This window comes from Sarcophilus harrisii, chromosome 1 (genome assembly GCF_902635505.1).
Source record: "Sarcophilus harrisii chromosome 1, mSarHar1.11, whole genome shotgun sequence".
Taxonomy (NCBI): Eukaryota; Metazoa; Chordata; class Mammalia; order Dasyuromorphia; family Dasyuridae; genus Sarcophilus; species Sarcophilus harrisii.
In genome coordinates, this window is record NC_045426.1 from 276,913,208 (window position 1) to 276,934,037 (window position 20,830).

General features: G+C 33.4%; 1 protein-coding gene across 1 annotated transcript in view; it reads right to left on the reverse strand.

The window, feature by feature from the left end:
• SHOC1 (shortage in chiasmata 1) overlaps positions 1-20,830 on the reverse strand; it is a 131,864-nt gene that overhangs the window by 73,999 nt on the left and 37,035 nt on the right. The window contains exons 9-12 of the mRNA XM_031944360.1: positions 19,794-19,947; positions 12,899-13,007; positions 9,508-9,602; positions 3,436-3,666 (exon numbers count right to left, since the gene is read on the reverse strand). Coding sequence (XP_031800220.1) covers positions 3,436-3,666; positions 9,508-9,602; positions 12,899-13,007; positions 19,794-19,947 — 589 coding nt within the window. The remainder of the gene's footprint in view (positions 1-3,435; positions 3,667-9,507; positions 9,603-12,898; positions 13,008-19,793; positions 19,948-20,830) is intronic.

Genomic DNA, 20,830 nt, shown 5'->3' on the forward strand with positions numbered 1-20,830 from the left:
GAGGACCAAAAAGACATCACTGTGTTAGAGTTCAGTTATAATGTATCTGAGTGTGGCTAATCAGATTAGTGTGAACTCAGAATGCTCTATCACTAATTGGGCACAAATAGTTACTATGAACATCTGGGGTAGATTTTCTAAATTTGTGTATCATGTTTCTTTTGAGCTACTTCAATTCTGCTATACTTATAGAGCACAGCACATTCTCTGATGAGGGCATGCCATACTGCATGGTACTATGCCAATGTCTCATATTCTACAATAAATTCCAAAGTTCTTAAGCCTAGAGAAAACAGATCTCAGGAGCAGATTAAAAGTGGGGTCCAGGGTTGAGATAGCGACATTCAGGAATGGGGCCTTTAGCAGGAAATGCATCAGGACATGTGTTTTCTTGATGCTAATTGTTAGGCCAAAATTAGCACAAACAGCACAGAATTGATCTACACTTTGTTGCATCTCAGATCCAGAGGCTGGATTAAGTGCACAATCATCTACTTTAGTCTTGGCTTCCAGCCTTTTCAAGGTGAAGAATTTATCATCTGTGCAGGAACTGACCTAATTGCTGTGTTTGTCCTCATTGAATTGTATAATCTTGTTGTTGATGTGTATAATGTTCTTTTGGTTCTATTCAGCATCAGTTCACCTAAGTCTCTCCAAGCCTCTCTGAAATCATCTTGCTGGTCATTTTTTTATGGAACAATAATATTCCATAATATTCATATACCATAACTTATTCAGCCATTCTCCAACTTATTTAGCCATTCTTCAACTGATGGGCATCCATTCAGTTTCCAGTTCCTTGCCACTACAAAAAGTGCTGCTATAAACATTTTTGTAATGTGGGTCCTTTTCCTTTTTTTATGATCTCTTTGGGATACAGGCCCAATAGAGACACTGCTGGATCAAAGGGTATGAACAGTTTGATAGCCCTTTGCTTATTGCCCTCCAGAATGGTTGGATCAGTTCACAACTCTACCAACAATATATTTGTGTCCCAGTTTTCCCACATTCCCTCCAACACTCATCATTATCTTTTCAATTTTCAGAAGAAGAAATTAAAACCATTTCTTGTCATATGAAAAAATGTTCTAAATCATTATTGACCAGAGAAATGCAAATTAAGACAACTCTGAGGTACCACTACACATCTCTCAGATTAGCTAAGATGACAGGAAAAGATAATAATGTTCTAGATTGTTTTATTATTGTTCTATAAGAAACAATCAGCAGAATGATTTCAGAAAGGCCTGGAGAGACTCACATGACCTGAAGTGAGTAGAATCAAGAGAATGTTGTACACAGTAACAACATTATTGTATGATGATCAATTCTGATGGATGTGGCTCTTTTCAGTAGCTATGTGATTCAGACCAGTTTCCAGTGGTCTTGTGATGGAGAAAGCTATCTGCACCCAGCGAGAGGACCATGGGGACTGTGTGTGGATCACAACATAGTATTTTCACTTTTTTATTGTTGCTTGCTTCCATTTTGTTTTCTTTCTCTTTTTTTTTTCCTTTTTGGCTTGATTTTTCTTGTTCAGCATAATAAATGTGAAAATATACATGAGAAAAATTGCACATGTTTAACACATATTGGATCATTTGCTGCCTAAGGAAGGGAATGGCAGTAAAGAAGGGAGAAAAAAATTTGAAACACAAGGTTTTGCAGGGTTGAATGTTGAAAACTATCTATGAATATATTTTGAAAATAAAGAACTTTAAAGAAATAAATGCTGCTTTCTTTGATAGGGATGAAGTATCATGCTAAGATATATTGTGAAGTTTTCGTTTTTCATTTAGCAGCTTGTGGATTTCCTCTTCATTTTTTGTCAAACCAGTATTGATGTTTGTGAGTGTTCTGACCCAGATGAGCAAATGCAGTGTTATATACCAAGTCTTTGAAAGCTGCTCACTCCTTTTCTGTTCCACTGCTGTCTGGCTCAACTTTTACTTCAAGTTAACAACAAAGTGGTCCCAACTCAGAGAAGCACTGTAATCTGTTGACATTAATTCTTCTGGTAGTCTTTTCGCCTTGGAGGCCACCACTTTTATCAAATGTGAGTATTTAGCTCAGAGAGGATTAGTCTACAATCAGTTTGCACCACAAATTACTTTTGCCACTCTCCCATCCTATATGAGTCTTCTCTTCGGTTACATAGGCTATTAAATGCCAATGTTTGCTGCGAGGGTATATTCCTGAAATTTTATTGAGTTTAGGTAAATGGAAGACAGTGTTAGTGATGAGAAGGTCATAAGATGCACAAGTTTTCAGGAGTAAGTAACCACTGCCATTGCTGTTCCTAATTCTATTCCTCCCAAGGACTCCCTACTATGTCTGGTAGTCTAAGCCTACTCTAGCATTTAAAAAAAAAAAAAAGCTGAAATAAGTTTCTCTCATAATGGTTTCATCTTTCAAAGATATAGAGAATTGAGTCAAATTTATAAAAATAAAAGTCATTTTCCAAGTGATAAATGGTCAAAGGATGTCAACAGTCAGTTTTCAAATGAAGTAATCAACCTTATCCCATATAAAATAACACTTTAAATTACAATTGATTGGAGAAATGCAAATTAAAACAATTCTATGATAATATCTCACATCTATTAGATTATGTGATAGGACTGAAAAGGAAAATAACAAATGTTGGAGGGAATATGGGAAAACTGAGACACTACTGCACTGTTAGTAGAGTTATGAATTGATTCGACCATTACATACAGCAATTTGGAACAATGGTCAAAAGGCTATAAATGGTGCATATTCTTTGATCCAGCAATGCCAATAGTCTCTATTTCAAAAAAGATTTAAAATACCCAACAAAACATAAAGGAAAAGGGTGCATATATACAAAAATACTTATAGCACCCCTTTTTGGTGGCAAAGAATTAGAAATTATGGGAATTCTCATCAATTAGGGTATGGTTGAACAAGTTGTGCTACATGATTATAATTATTGTGCTATAAGAAATGATAAGCACAATGCTCCAGAAAAACCTGAAAAGATTTACATGAACTGATGCAAAGTAAAACAGAACCAGAACATTGAACATAGTATTGTAAGGTAATTAAATGAATAATTTAGCTATTCTCAGCAATACAGTAATCCAAGACATCTCTGAAGTACTTATGGTGACAAAAAACTGGTAAAGACTGAATACAGATTGAAGCATACTTTTTTTACTTTCTGTCCTATTAGACAATCTAATAGATGTAAGAAATTACCACAGAATTTTTTAATTTGCATAGGATACTGTTGCTTTTTTTTTTTTTTTTTGGTCTCTGTTTTCCTTTACAACATGAGTAATATGAACAATGGGGAAGGGGAAAAGGAGAATTTGGAAGTCAAAATTTAAAAACAAATAGTAAAAGTTGTTTTTACACATAATTGGAGAAAAAATATTGATTTCTTAAAAAAATAAAAGATTGTTTACTCACACTCTAGCTGAACTGGTTTTATAGGCAATATCTCCATTTGAGTTTGAAGTAGGTTGTGATGACACAAATCTGGAATAAGATGTTCCAAGGTATCTATTTTTATCATGTTCAGTCCTTGTTTCCACCATTTTTCTTTTAAAGAGTCAAGCATAAGAATTTCTACCTCAACAGAAAACATTCTTTTCAAATCTCTAATTGAATAGTGAATTACAGGCTCTTCAGTTTGTGGCACTAAAAAACAAACAGGCAGAAATAATTCATAATACAGTTGTAAAGAGAAGTTTAGAAAAGCATATATAGGAATTGATTTTTTATATAGTTATAATATCATGGAATATTTTATAGTTTAAAAAATGATTATGAGAATTTCAGCATTTTAAATTTTTTTTATAGATTAAACATTTGGATATACGTTTGTACTCTAAAATATGTGTTTGATTTAATTTATATGGAAAAAATAAAAATGATGAGAGTAAGCAGAAAATATTTTAAGTGTAAAAATTTCTAATTTATGAGGAGTAAAATCACAAAAAAGGTTGAATTTCTAAAATAAACATAAGAAATATGAAAATATGATGATCAAGTCATAAATAAGTATTTCTCATCTTTTGGGAAGATTGGCACACTGTTATTTTCTTTTAATAGAGGCCAAACTAGCAGAGAAACCAAAATTAATTTTGCTTATGTGTTTTGACATTGAATTACAATTAATCCACAAAATACTATTTTTTGTGTAACTAAAGAGAGGTATTTCATAATGAAATTGTGAAATAATTTCATAAATTCATAATGAATTTCATCTTGTATAGATTCTCAAAAAAAAAGTTATTTCACATTAGTAAGCCCAAATAATTATAGCTTTAAAAATCTACTTAATTTATATTCAAAATAAATACTAATGTTTAAACTTCTATTGAGAAGGATACATAAACATAAAACAATAAGAAAATAAATATTAAAAAGCATTACAAATATTTTGTATGCATTTGTAAATTTCTATCATTAGTTATTAATTCAATCCAACAAACACTTATTAGATGCCTACTCTGAATGCTTAAAAACATAAATGAAAGTTCATGCTTGAAAAACCTAACCTTTTATTAGGTGATATATGTTTTATTAAATAAATACAAAGCAAATACAAAGTAACTTCAAGAGAAACAATGTTAATGATAGCTAAAAGAAAGGTCCTGTTGAGGGAAAAGAATGGAAGGAAGACCAAGACTTTATCAAGCAGAAGTGAAAATGAAGTACATTCCATTTAGGGGAAGACCATTTTAGTCAGCCAGTCAAAAGTCATTTATCTAGTATTTATTGTATACCCTGTGCTAAATGCTGTGGATACAAAAGGGGGGAAAAACAGTTCCTACACTTGAGGACAATCAAATGGGGCAAGAGAGGAGGAAAAGGGACACAAACAAACAAATATGTACAAACAAATTATATGCAGGATAAATAAGAAATGATCAACAGAAGGGAAGCCTTAAGAGGAGCTAGAGATAGCTTCCAATAAAAGAGGGAGCCAAAGCTGGTACTCGAAGGAAGCCAGGAGGCAGAGATGAGGAGGGAGAGCATTTCAGGAATGGGAGACAGACAAAGAGAATGTCCAGGGCCTAGATATGGAGTACTTTGCTCATGACATTGGATCAAAGAATGTATGGTGGAGAATAAGGTGTAAGAAGACTAGAAGAGTAAGTATGAGGATATAAAGGGCCTGGAGGTGATAAGGAGTCAATAGAGTTTATTGCATAGAGGAATATGGAAATAAGATCAGGTGGGAATGTAGAAATATTACTTTGGTAGCTGGATGGAGGATAGACTAGAGTAGGGAGACTTGTGGCAGGCAGATCCATCAGAAGGTTTATTTGTGAAGGTATAGAGGTAAGACAATGAGCTGTGTCTAGGGAAAAGACAGTAGGCTAGTTTGCCTAGAACAAGGGATATATGAAACAGAATAATACAAGAATTTAGAATTTTGGTAATCAAAATGGTATCTGTTAGGCATTAGAGACATAGATTTAAACAGGAATCATAGAATTTGAGAGCTGGAAGGGCTTTCAAAGCCCATCTAGTCTAATCTGTATGCCCAAAGCATTTCTAGATAGATGTCCAAACCCATCACTTCTTGAAAGATTCATGTCATTCTTAGATGACTCTATTAACGAGGTTTTCCTGACATAAAACCTAAATTTAACTTGTTGCACTCTTTTACCAATTGCTTTTGTTTCTGCCCTCTGGGAAAAAAGGAAAAAGTCTAGTCTTTCTTTCAAAACATAGCCTGTCAAATACTTAAGGAAAGTTATCTATCACATCTTCTATCCCTGCCAAGTCTTAAATGAGATTAAGGCTCTCCACCATCTTGATTTTCCTGTTCTGGACATTCTCTAATATATCTATACCCTTACCATGGTTTCCAGAATTGAATACACTATTCCAGAGGAGGTCTGACAAGGGCAGAGTATAGTGGACTGTCACCTCCCGTTTCTGAAAGTTATTCCCCTTTTAAATGAAGCCAATGATTGCATCAGCTTTCTTAGTTGCCACACATTACCTTACTAATATATTAAGCTTGCTGTGTACTTAAACTCTCATATCTGTTTCAGAACAACTGTTGTCTACCCATGATTCTCCCATCTTATACTTAGGAAACTTCTGTTGTGGTTCTAGTGTTGAGGCTTAAAAAGAGGGACCCCAAAAGTTCCCCAGACTGGTGTCATGAGTTGTCTCAAAAGAATTTGCAGGCTTATTCTCCAATTGATAAATGGTCAAAGGATATGAACAATTTTCAGATGATGAAATTGAAACTCATATGAAAGGGTGTTCCAAATCACTATTGATCAGAGAAATGCAAATTAAGACAACTCTGAGATACCACTACACACCTGTCAGATTGACTAAGATGACAGGAAAAGATAATGACCAATGTTGGAGAGAATGTAGGAAAACTGGGACACTGATGCACTGTTAGTGAGTTGTGAATGGATCCAACCATTCTGGACAGCAATTTGGAACTAAGGAAGGGAAAACTTAGAACAGAAGTGAGTACAAGGAACAATGTTGGAAAATTACCCATGCATATGTTCTGTCAATAAAAAGCTATAATTAAAAAAAAAAAAAGAATTTACAGGCTTGAACTCATCTCCTAGTCAAGGAGCAAAGTTTTATTGAAAGTAATGTATGCCATTACAAAGCAGACTGAATTCTAAGGGAATCCAGTAAAGAAACAGAACCAAGGAGAGTCATTATCCAGCTTCTATCATAGATAAGCTAATTCCATGGCTCAAGGGCTAGGGAGTCTATCATTGGCATGTTAATTCTATAATCCAAGAGTAGGGCTGGGGGGTAATCTTCAGATGAATTAAGGGTGACCTCTGAATTGATTTGATTATCACTGACCAAATCTTCAGTCAGCAATGAATTGAGGAGTAATCTATTCTTGGGTGTAGGAGTTTCCTGAGACAGACTCCAAAAACAAAAGTTTTAGGGTTTCATATTACATCACTAGTATCCATGTGCACAACTTTACATTGATTCCTACTGAATTTCATCTTTGTAGTTTCAGCCCAATTCTTCAGCTAAGGTATCTCTAGTGCTCTAATTTGTCAAGGTCTTTTTGGATTCTGACTCTATCATCTATCATATCAACTACCCTTCCTGATTTAGTGCCTTTTTGTGCAAAGGAGCATGCATTCTCCTAGGATTCCTTTCCTGCAAAGGAAAACACATTGTACTACAACACACACAAAGATAAGTGCATATAAGATAAATACAAAATGAATATGCATTGGTTGGAAGGGAATCTAGAAAAGCCTTTGGAAAGATGAAACAACTGAGCTGAACAACACTGAAAGGATTTAGGGACTCCAAGAAGAAATGGTGGAGAGGAAGAGGCTTGCCAGGTAGCAGGGACAGTTTCTTAAAGGTAAAGCAATAGAAGATGGAATGTTGTGTGTGAACAACCCAAGACCAGTTTGTTGGTGCTTAAAGTACAGAAGGGAAAACAATCCATTATCAGCCTGGAAAGGTAGGCTAAAGTTAGATTTAAGTAAAAGTTTTAAAATGCTCAACAAAGGAGATTGTATTAAAAACATTGTGGAGCCACCAAACTCTCCCATGCAGAGGACTGATATTATCAGACTTATGCCTTGGAAATATTGCTGTGGTAGCTGTATGGTTAAAGATTAGACACAGGGACATCTATTAGAAAACTATTGATGTTATTCAGGCAAGATGTGATGAGGGTTTGACCTAGAATGGTTGTAGTATGAATAAAGAGAAGGGGATGGATGTAATAATGTAGAGATGAAATTGATATAACGTGGCAAGTACTTGGATATGAGATCAGAGAGTGAATCACAGAACCACAGATTTAGAGCTAGAAGGGACTTTAGAAGTCAAGTCGAATAAAGGAAATTGAAACAGAGAGAAGTTGCATATCTGGCTCAGGGTTATACAGATATTAAATATAGGAGATAGGATTTGAATTCAGGTCTGATTTCAAGGCCAGTTCTCCAACCACTATACAATCTAGCAATTGATTCTTAGACTGTGAACATGGATGCCTAGAAGAATGTTGATGCTTTTGACAGAAATGGGAAAGATCCAAAGCAGGATTTGGTTATCAATTCACATGCCACTCCTTAGCTTCAAGGAAATCAGGCTCAAGTTTCACTTTCTGCAGGAAGTCTTTTCTGGTAACCTAGCTAGTGCCTTCCCCTCTTGTATTGTTTCTATCTGTTCTGAATATCTTGAATGTACCTAGTCTTGTAACAAAAATAAGAATAATATTTATATCACTTGCTATATCACAGTATAGCACTGTATGACATGCTTTACACTTATTATTTCATTTGATCTTCAAAACAACCATGGCAGGTCAGTGTTATGATATAGATGAGGAAACTGAGATCCAAAGAAGTTTATAACTTGTCCAGGGTAACAGAATAGTAAATGGCAAAGCAAGCATTCAAATACAAACTCTACCCCAGACCCAGGCTTTGACCACCTATAGCTAATAAAAAAAAAATTAGTTTTACTGATGGCAGAATTTCCCCATTTAATCAAGGTTATATGTTTTTAAATATTTTTAAGCATAGTGTACAATTGTCTGAAGATGGCCTATCTAAACAAAATCAGTTTTATCAGTTGTTATATTACTAATATTTCTGAAGCAAAAAAAAAAAATTCTGAGGAAAGAATTCAGGAAGTTAATGAAAAATTTTCAAAAAAGTGGATTTTTTAAATTATTTTAAATTATTATTTAAATAATTATTATTTATTATATATATAATTATTATAAATCATTATTATTAATGACCTTAATTCTTAATTTATTGTTGTGTCTTCAAAATTTGCAAAGCACATAAAAATTCAAAAAACTAATTGGATGTTTTCAAATATTTAGATTATTTGACTCTTCATAGAATACTTGGTTATTGAAGAGAAACTTCACCTTTCTGTGGTATATTTGGCAGCACTGTGTTTCCTAGGAGTTTCTTAGAGAAAGAATCTATTATATCTTTAGGGAAAGCAAACAAAGATAAACCTGAGAAAATGGACAATTCTTGATTCACAATCTATGTCCTCTTCCCCCCACTCCCTCCACCTTGACCTTCCATATACATCCTACTGCTTGAACCTCTGAATCCCTCCCCCCTAGACCTCCTTCACTAAAGCTACTGAATCCAAGAGAAGTAAAATGATTTCCATATTGACAGCAAAACTTGTCTCTTAGGCCTGTGTTTGTCCTTGTCTATATTATAGCTTATGCAGGTTTGCATGGGTTAGCCTAAGAACCCAACTATTACTTATTTACAATATTTCTATGGAAAAAAAATATGTTACATGTTTTAAACAATCGATTTCTAAATGAACTTTTAGAACATAATTCATTAGTGCATTGGGAGTTGTTTGTATGTATTGCCTTGCCAACAAAACCCTTTTGGTACATTATAAAGCATTTAGATATATATATTCTAGATTAATGCTTTGTAGCATTTCTTGTGTGTGTACTTTTCCATATCTAGATATAACTCCTCCAGCAGCTGGGCAGATGCAATAGGCATTTCTTACCTGTAAGTAAACAAGAGTCCAGGGAACTTTGATACTTTTTTGACCATGGTTCCACCCTGCATTTCTTAGTGCAACTTTCTGCTGGAGTAAATTTCCTGAAAAATATTTATATTAAGAAGTTTAATACTTTCTCCCCCCTCCCCCCCCTTTTGGTATTACAAAAGCATAGCTGAGAAAAAGTAGATTTTCTGAAAACTTTTTAATTTTGAAAGATGAGAATACCAATCTCATTTTATAAATGTAATACTAACTAAAAAGGACATTTTTGAACGCAGATGATCAGAAGGCTGACAAGAAGTCTTTACCCTGGAGACACTGGAAAAAAGTATGTGAAAATCTCTTTTCTCCACTGGCATTTACGGCATACTCTACCCATCATTTCTGGCATGTCAATTTAGCTTAACATTAGGCATTTCTAGTTGAACTAGAAGTTCAGAGATTTGGTCAGATATGGTGTCAGTCAATCTGATTGAGACTGATGCAGTATAACTTTAATCATCAATAGTTGGACTGAAAGCCCAAGGCCAGGGCCAGATATGGTTTCAGGTTTGGAAGATGTTAGAATATCTAATTTTCCTATGTAATACAGAAAATTCGGACATTTTGTGGCAAAAGGAGGCGACCGAGTTTCTTGATTAAAGGGTTTTCTGATGCTGAATACCCAGAGCTTCTGGACTGTGGAAACAAATAGATAAATGGTCAAAAGGAAAAACATAAAAAAGTTGGTGAACTTCTGGAAAGAAGCTATTGTAGAAGACCTACATAGACAAATATGGCGACTCTATATGAAATGTTATAACACTAAAATGGATGTACAAAATAAATACATGATAAATTTAGAGAAGAGGAACTAAAAGCTGGGATTGGGGATCAGGAAAATTTCATGCAGGAGGTGGTAGTAAACTCAACTTTGAAGGAAACCAGACATTCTAAGATAGAGACATGAAAAAAGAATGTCCTCCAGACCTGAACAAAGGCATAGAGGTAAAAGATGGACTATCCTGTGTGAGGAATCACAAGTTAAGTCAGTTTGATTGGAGGAAAACAATGTGTATAAGGCTGGAAAAACAGATTAGAGCCAAATTGTTAAAGGCTCTAAACATCAAATCAAAGAATTTATTTGTGCCATATACACAAGGTTGAAATGGGTTTATGATCTAGACATAAAAAATGATATAAACAAATTAGAAGGAGCAGCTAGATGGCATAGTGGATAGAGTACCAGCCCTGAAGTCAGGATCTGAGTTCAAATCTAAGCTAAGATACTTAACACTTCCTAACTGTGTGGCCCTGGGCAAATCACTTTTGCCTCAGCCAAAAAAAAAAATCATAAGAACATAGGATATTTTCCTCTCAGATCTATGGAGAAGGAAGAAGAACTGAAGATTGCTTTTATCACAAAATAGATAATTTTGATTATATTAAGTTAAACAATTTTTGTACAAACAAAACTAATACAGACAAGATCAGAAGGGAAGCAATAAACTGGAAAAACATTTTTACATTCAAAAATTCTGATAAAAGCCTCCTTTCTAAAATATATAGAGAACTGACTCAAATTTGTAAGAATTCAAACTATTCTCCACTTGATAAATGGCCAAAGGATATGAACAGACAATTTTCAAATGAAGAAATTAAAACCATTTCTAGTCATATGAAAAGATGCTTTAAATTATTACTGATTAGAAAAATGCAAATTAAGATAACTTTGAGATGTCACTACACAATTTGGCTAAGATGACAGGAAAAGATAATGATGAGTATTGGAGGAAATGTGGGAAAACTGGGAAACTAATACATTGTTGGTAGAATTATGAACGGATCCAACCAATCTAGAGAGCAATTTGGAACTATGCCCAAAAAGTTATCATCCATATTGATCCAGCCATGTTTCTACTGGGCTTATATCCCAAAAAGATAAAAGGAGGGAAAGGGACCCACATGTGCAAAAATGTTTGTGCCAACCCTTTTTGTAGTTGGAAACTGATAAATAAATTATGGTATATGAATGTTATGGAATATTATTGTTCTATAAAAAAGGATCAGCAGGATGATGTCTGAGAGGCCTGGAGAGACTTACATGAACTAATGCTAAGTGAAATGAGTAGAACCAAGAGAACATTGTATACAGCAACAAGATGATGTGATGATCAATTCTGATGAACATGGCTCTCTTCAACAATGAGATGATTCAGACCAGTTCCAATGGTCTTGTAATGATTCTTCCTCTACACCCAGAGAGAGAACTGTGGGAACTTGAGTGTGGTTCACAACATAGTATTTTTACTCTTTTTGTTGCTGTTTGCTTGCATTTTACTTTCTTTCTCATTTTTTCCGGTTTGATTTGATTTTTATTGTGCAGCAAGATGTTTAAATATGTATGCATATGTTGGATTTAATATATATTTCTACCATGTTTAACATATATTGGATTACTTGCCATCTAGGGGAGGGGGGAGGAGAAAAGGGGGAAATTGGAGCACAAGATTTTGTAAGGGTTAATGTTGAAGAATTATCCATGCATATGTTTTGAAAACTAAAAAGCTTTAATAAAGAAAAAAATAAAAATAAATAAAGACAATGTAAATTCAAATCCAAAAAGAAGAAGAAGAATTTGTGATACTAAAAGCAACTAAGGAAGCAACTGAAAAATTACTGAGCAACAAGAGATTACTAAGCAGAGAAGTAGGATGTGGTCAGACTTGTGCTTTAGGAAGTAGTTATGTGAAGGATGGATTGGAGAGAAGGAAGAGTCTTAAAGCAGGGAGACCAATTAGAAGCCTATAGTAATAGAGAGGTGATGGGGGCCTCACAGAATAATTGTTGTTGTTCATATGAAAAAAATGGGATGAATATGAAAGTATCAAAGAAGTACAATTTGAGGGTGCAGAGAAGAAAAGTTGGAAACAGGAATTACCACCCTATGCAAATTTTCAGAGCTGCTTTTTAGGGCATTTATATAAGTCTATGCTCTGTGAGGTTAGAGAACTGAATTCATTTGTCCCTTAAAGCAAATCAGCATTATAAAACTAATGGTCCTATGGTAGAGTTAGTGAAACTGGGACTCTAAAAGGCTTTATGAGTTGTCCAGTGTCATATATCAGTAGCCAACCCAGAACCAGTCTTATATTCATTTTTATTAATGGTTATTTCTAACTATTTGTACTGACAAATTGGCCTGTCAATTTCAGAAGGAAAATTAATTTAAAACATTTTCTTAGAATACATTGCTCTATTTACAGAAGAATGGGGGGAAAATACATTTTTTCTTTCACATAGTCCAAAAGAACCAGGCAGCTTTCTCTAGAACACTGAAAAATTTGGCCCCACAAAACATATTTAATTAAAAATTAGCATTTTTGGAATAGAATTTCATTCTATTTTTACTTACATTTTATAAACAGGAGCAAGTTGATCTGTTTGAAGTCCGGCATGTATCGGATTTACGAGGATACGTTGGGTTATTGGATATGGAGGATTTAAAGGCATTTCCAAGTCCTCTGAAAGACATAGATCATAAAAAACTAAAACCATGAGGGAAAAGTCACAAAATGTTAAAATGAATGGATTTAATTATTATTTTGAATTTTCGCCAATAATTATTTTTGTTCATATTACATTGGATAAAGATAGTTTCACAAGCACCAATTAATAATTTGACCTAAAAGCTAGCAATGAATTAAACATGAAATGAAACTAATCAAATATAAACAAAAGACTCTCATGCTGGAGCTAAAACAACTTTGAGAAAACTTCTGGATTGAATTTCTGCGTAGTATGGTAGAAAGAGGGCTGGCCTTAGAGTCAGGAGAGACAGAGTTTGAATGTCACCATTACTTACTAAGTGACATATGCTTATGCAAGTCATTTAAACTTTATGACCTTCTGTTTGTTCATCTCTAAAATGGATGCCTCTACTTATATCTATCTTGCATCATTAATCAAATGATTAAATCCCTTGTAAACCTTAAAGTACTATATGAATGTTAGCCACCACCACCATCATCATATCCCAAAGTGGGAAAAGATTTCAGAACAATGAAAAGGACAGGAATGAGGAAAAAGATAATTGATAAAACATTAGCAACTACCTATTCATACAACTACTTCATCTCAATAAAATTTTTAAGAGCTGATTAAAGAAATCATCAAAAACATGCTTTTTCCCACCAAGAATTTAGTTAGGAAAGACATAAGAAAATAGTTTGAGGGAATAATGGGTTAATTGAGGTTTTTTTTTAAGGATGGAAGAGACTTGGGAGTATTTAAGTATATTAGGGAGTTAATGGGTAAATAAATTTATGAAATGATATAGGCATAGGATGAGATGACATGGATGAATTTCAATTTGTATTAATAGAAGTGTTTACATGTATAAGATGTATAATATGCTCCCATGTATATAAACAGGTAAGTATCTTTATTAGGTACTCAATAAATGTAAATGCTTAGCCTATATAGTATATGATGCATAGTCAGAAGCAGGTTATGTGGTTATATAACTGTGACATCAAGTATCACAGAAAAGCAGTTCTAGATTCAAATTATTGTTCAGTCATTTTCAGTCATGTTCTACCTTTTATGACCCCCTTTGCAGTTTTCTTGGCAAAGATATAGAGTAGTTTACTATTTCCTCCTCCAGCTCATTTTACATATGAGGAAACTGAGGGAAATAGGATTAAGTGAGAATAAAAGTCACATAGCTAGGAGGCCGGATTAGCATTTAGGAAGATGAGTTTTCTTGACTCCAGACCCAGCACTTTATCTACTCTGCCACTTAATTGACCCTAATAATAGTTCCATCTCAATACTAATAATATGAAAACTTTAATCTGCTCTATTTTTTTTTTTGAACAGGAAAAAAGTGACCCTTCTTAGGCAACCTGTTAGCCCCCTTTTCTGGGGGCTTCTTTTATTGGTGCCAGACTTTGCATGGACACCTACTTCATTGGCTATTGTCCTATTATGGCTCAGACTCTCCAAACTCAAATGATCCACAAACCTCAGCATCCTTTAGTAGCAGGAATTATAGATATATAATACCATATCAAGTTCATAATTTTTCTTAAAAATTTTTACTACAATATTGATCTCTTATTGGTATTTAGCTGATTTTTTCCCCTGATTCTCTCTATTTCTCTTATTTTATTTTTTTAGTCTATTCAATCTGAATTTGGGCAGTTAGAGTGATTAGTATGAAGGAAAAATAAATGAAAAAAGCAAATGACTTAAAATCAAACTAACTTGAAGACTAACCAAAGACTGGATATATGAGACTGCACTGATGCTCTCTTATTTTGGAAAAACGTTAGGGAAATCATTGATTTATTCAATACTTCTATCTGGTTCATTGCTTTCTAGTTCACCTCAGTCTTGGCTAGTATAAATTCTCTCTGTGGGGTAGTATACTGTCTTAATTTTATTCTTACACTTGTAGGGAAGGTTGAAAAAGAAAGGGATAAACTTTATTAATAACAAAAATATTGATTAATTTGTTTCCTTGTTATAATTTTTAGAGTTTTGAATACTACTCCTCCAACAGAAGTATTTAGTTTTCTTTGTATATGAAACTATTCTGTCTTTTAGAAGTCAAGATTTATGGAGCAGTTGGTGGCTCAATGAATAGAGCAACAGTCCTGAAGTCAGGACGACCTGAGTTCAAATCTGGTATCAAACACTTAACACTTCCTAGCTGTGTGACCCTGGGCAAGTCACTCAGCCCCAACTGCCTCAGGAAAAAAAAAAAAAGGAAATCAGGATTTATATTAATGTGAAGTCATATTGCTTTCATTAAAAAAAAAAAAAGTTTGCCTTAAATTTTTTTTTAAATCTTGGTGGCATTGTAGTCTTCAAGGGAAAGACATATTCATTGTTATTGATAAAAGTAAAAAAAAAAAAATGGTGAATATGAAGAACCACTTAGCCTTTTTGAACAAAATAAAAAGATATCTAATACTTATTAATGCAGACAATAACTGGAAGGCAGAGTGGCATATTGTAAAGTATATTGGAACAAGTATTAGATTTGCAGAACTCAGAAGACCTGGGTTCCAAATCTGGTTCTTTGATTTACTATCTTTATGATTATAGGCAAATCATTTAACTTTTCTGAGCCTTGGTTTCTTTATCTGTAAAATGAATTAGATGACTTCTAAGTTTTCATTCAGCTCGAAATCTATGATCCTAGAATTAGCAAGGGACTTTACATGTTTTATATTTTATAAATGAGATTTAGGGCTAAAATATCTTTAAAGATAATATTTGTAAACTTCCTTGTGAAATTTAAGTAACTATTATTCAGCTACTCTTATTTCATTAAAGTTATATAGCTAGCTTACAATAGAGGCACAATTTGAACCCAGAGCCTGAGACTCTACCTCCAATAGTTGAATGGACTATATTGCCTCCTTCCAAATATTCAGTCTTAAACTGGTTTTAAACCGGTTTCTTGGCATAACTTCTACTCTAATCCACGTAGCAGGAACTGTATTTACATCTATTAATTCTCAGATATTTATCCTGACTATTGTTAAAATTGTATTTCTAAAAGCAATGCTGTCCTATTTCGTATATGCCTTTCAAATTTAAAAATTTTCTTCAGTTCATAAAACAGAAACTTTTATCCTTAGGAAAAATAAAATCAGTATTTTGAAAATATCTGAAATTTTGGACTTTTGAGTTCTCCTAGGTCAAATGCAATTTTTAAAAGAAAACTTTTTTTAAAATTTCTGATACCATGGAATTTTTTTTAAAAAGTTCAGTTTTTCCAAAGAGTGAATCAACTACTAGTTAATTGTGTTTTAATGAACATATTTTATCTTAAGGAAAGCTAAATTATCAAGGATTCATTGAGGAAATTAGCTAAAGATTTTTTTTTTAATTGTTTGCCTAAGAGGACACTAAGGAAAATTCTATTCTTTTGGACTTAATTACTTCACTTGTGAAAATAACTATGTTTACCACAGGCACATTTATTTCTCTAAAAACTGAACAGGAATATTAAACTCTAAATATAGGTTCATTGGTCTCAGTGGATGTTATTCCAACGATAAGTAGTACAATATATTAAGAACATCTATTCAGTTGAAGAAATCCAGGCACCTGAACATGAGGGTTGCACATGCTAGGGAACATCTGAGTGAGGATCAAAGGAGAGAAAAATAGGAGTAACAGTGTCATGAGATTATACTGCAGACCACCTGGACAGTAGGAATTAGATGAGGAATTCCGAAAACAGCACAACACACATAAATCTAATCAAGTATTGAGGTATGAAATAGCAATATTACAACTATCTAGGTATCTACTGGGGTTGTTTCTCTGAAAAAGCAGAACAGCTTTTATCTTAATTATAATTTCATTTTTATACTGCACAAGGTTTCAAGAGGAACTATTAATTTAGACATAATTCTGACCAAAAAAGGGGAAATCGTTGTTGTAGTAAATGAGAACAGTTGTATAGAGGAGAAGGCATAGTTTAATGTGCAATACAGATTTCTAGGGAAACAGATTTTAAAGGGTTCAGACAAATGATAGTTTGAATCCCATCACTTGGATGGAAGGATAATAATAGATGAAGATAAAGAATAATGAACTGCTCACTTTTTCTTTTACTCTTATTTTCTCTTTCAAGAATGATACATACTCTGAAAAGGCATCAAGGTCACACAGGTATGAAGTGGTAGAAGCAATACATGAACCCAAGGCCTCTGACTACAAATTTCGAATTCTTTCTATTATACCAAAGCATATTTAGCATGTCTCTGTGTGGCCAAAAAAATTCCTCATTGGTGACTAATCTTGTGGTGCTAATCCCATACTAAGATGCTCTCAAATGATATAATCCAGTGCCAGTATTTGCCAAAGCAAGCCATTCCACTGGGACCCTCAATCACCTTCATGTCAGGAGAAGCACAGGAATAGGCATTTATGGGAGAAGAGAGGTTTTACAGAACTAACATATTGAATATATACACTTGGGTATTTAATTAGTTTTTTTGTTTTGTTTTAGTCTTTCTTTTTCTCTTCATAGGCTTTTGACAATAGGTTTTATAGAGTAATCATAATTAGTGCCTACATTTTATTTGTTTTATTAATATTCATTGAGAATATTTTTAGTGCCTGCATTATAAAATAGCATTTACTTTTTTTCTGTTATTTATAATAACCTATTTAGCCTTTTATTTTGTTAGTGCCAAGACCAAAATGTTAACAAATGTTAAAGTTTAAAATCCCTTGGATTTGCTGCCAGGTTATTTTGTATTATATCCCTGACAGGCTGATATGATTCTAGAGGATGCAATAAACCATCTCTGGGAAAATAAAAAGGAGAAAAATCTTCCCTGTTATATTTTCAGATTTCCTGCTTTAAAAAGACTAATGTTTTTCCTGAGCCAATTTTATAGCAGAATGGGAAACCAGTATAAATGGTACAAAAATGCTATTCCAGAAGAATACTCTTAAGGGAAATCATATATGGTGATTACTAGTAAAGTCCACATATAACTAGTTTTTTTTTTAAATAAATGAGAAACTGATTTTGAATATGTAAACTATTCCAGCCCCTCCTGATCCAACCCTCTCCATCTCCCACTTGTCTGCCTTCCCACCCACCCCTATATCTTTGTTTGGCCATAATCAAGCCTAGAATCTAAATTTTGACAGTAGATAAGAGATTCTCTGAAGTGTTATGTCCAGAGTATAACAAAGGGAAAGTTTCTTAAGTTTTGTATCATTCATTTTAAGATTTATTGAGGATATGTGCTTTTGAATATGATGAAAACATAGTTTGGCCAACTTCTAGTCAATCAATATATTTATACTAATGAAGTGGAGAGGAAACAGATAATGCAAATTGATAGGATGATTCCAAATCATTTATATTTGTCATGGGAATCCCACACATATAGATGACCTCATCCATATCTAATTCAGCTCAAAAGACCACTCTGAAAACAAGCAATTCTAGATCATTCTACATAATTATTAAAACAGGCCCACAGACCTCCACTCCCCTAATCCAAGTCCATGGATAGATTTTTGGAGATCCATTAACTTGAATGGGAAAATCATTACATTTTAATTTTCCCTACCCTCTAACTAAAATTTAACATTTCCTTCAATTGTTTAAAAGTGTCTTTCTAGGAAGGGATATATAGGATTCTCTAAACTGCCAAAGGGGTGCAACGACACAAAAAAGGTAAACAACCCCTGATTTAAAATGTGTGTATCCACAGAGTTAAATACATACTCTTTCATGATAAATGTCTGTGAAAATTTTAAATGAATAAGAATGATTTTTTTTAAGTTCTAAGTTTGACTTTTAAATGATAAATTACAACAAAAATCTACCAGTTATTCACAAAAGAGACAATTTTTAAAAAGTGAAAAAAAAACATATAGAAATATGTACTTCAGAGGTTTGGATGTGAATTCTATAGGAGACTTGATAAAATATGTGCATTAAAAGAAAACATTTAACAGCAAATTGTTAATAATTTCTTTTTTTTTTTTTTTTTTTATTTAATAGCCTTTAATTTACAGGATATATATACATGGGTAACTTTACAGCATTAACAATTGCCAAACCTCTTGTTCCAATTTTTCACCTCTTACCCCCCCCCACCCCCTCCCTAAATGGCAGGATGACCAGTAGATGTTAAATATATTAAAATATAACTTAGATACACAATAAGTATACATGACCAAAACATTATTTTGCTGTACAAAAGAATCAGACTCTGAATTATTGTACAATTAGCTTTGAAGGAAATCAAAGATGCAGGTGTGCATAAATATAGGGACTGGGAATTCAATGTAATGGTTTTTAGTCATCTCCCAGAGTTCTTTTCTGGGTATAGCTAGTTCAGTTCATTACTGCTCCATTAGAAATGATTTGGTTGATCTCGTTGCTGAGGATGGCCTGATCCATCAGGACTGGTCATCATCTAGTATTGTTGTTGAAGTATATAATGATCTCCTGGTCCTGCTCATTACACTTAGCATCAGTTCGTGTAAGTCTCTCCAGGCCTTTCTGAAATCATCCTGTTGGTCATTTCTTACAGAACAGTAATATTCCATAATTTTCATATACCACAATTTATTCAGCCATTCTCCAACTGATGGACATCCATTCAGTTTCCAGTTTCTAGCCACTACAAAAAGGGCTGCCACAAACATTCGTGCACATACAGGTCCCTTTCCCTTCTTTATAATCTCTTTGGGATATAATCCCAGTAGTAAAATTGTTAATAATTTCATAATATAATATTAAAAATATTTCTCACCTCTTTCAAAGAGCTTTTCATTTTCAATTACATGACCGATTATTTCTGGAGCTGATTTTAGAGACTTCTTAAGTTCTGAGATTGTTTGTATATCTGTTCTTTCTTGCAGGCTAACAGGTTTCAATAATTCAGATTTAACTTGCAAAATGAATTGCTGAAAAAATTATAATGGTAATTCTTGGAGATAGTTATAGAATTTCAGAGTTTAAATACTTACTATAAATATTTTTGAATATTTTTCAACATTTGAGAATTTTTTTTAAAATGTTAGTGTTTGCAAAAACAAACATTCCCTCCAAGATATGTGTATGTGAGGGCAAGCAAGACTAAAAATACTTTTGGAGACATACTTTATGTCACACATCTAAACTTCAGCCTATTCCTTTGAAGCCTCCTCTAGCTTCTGTCCATTAAACCAAAGGTCAGCTCACTTGAGTAGCTGAGTATTAGAGAAAGTAGGAAAGGAGGCTTTTTTAAATGGAACTGGCTCATCTGAGAGACTGAGATTTGATCTCCACTATATCGAATGGGTTCTATTCCCAATGCAAAAAAGGCCAGGCCCCTCAGAAGACCCAAAACAGTATGTACAAATAACTTGAAGATGCTAGAAAAGACATTATGAATAAGGTACTATGAATAAATGAATGATTTTTTTAAACTGGAAATTTTCAGCTATACATACATACATACTTAAATTCATTCCGAATATGGTAAAATTGAACAAGCCATCAATGAATTCCTTAAATAAAAAAATCCCATATCAAATAGGTGTACAAGTGAATTCTACCAAACATTTAAGTAACAATTAAATCCAATACTATATGAACTATTTGAAAAAAAATTAGGCAAAGAAGGAATCCTACCAAATTCCTTTTGACACAAATATGATTTTGACACCTAACCCAGGGAGAGCAAAACCAGAAAACTAGGGGTTAATTTTCTTTATAAATATTGATATAAAAATTTTAAATGAAATACTAGCAAGGAGACTGGGGCAGCCAAGCGGTATAGTGGATAAAGTGGGAGGTCTAGAGGCA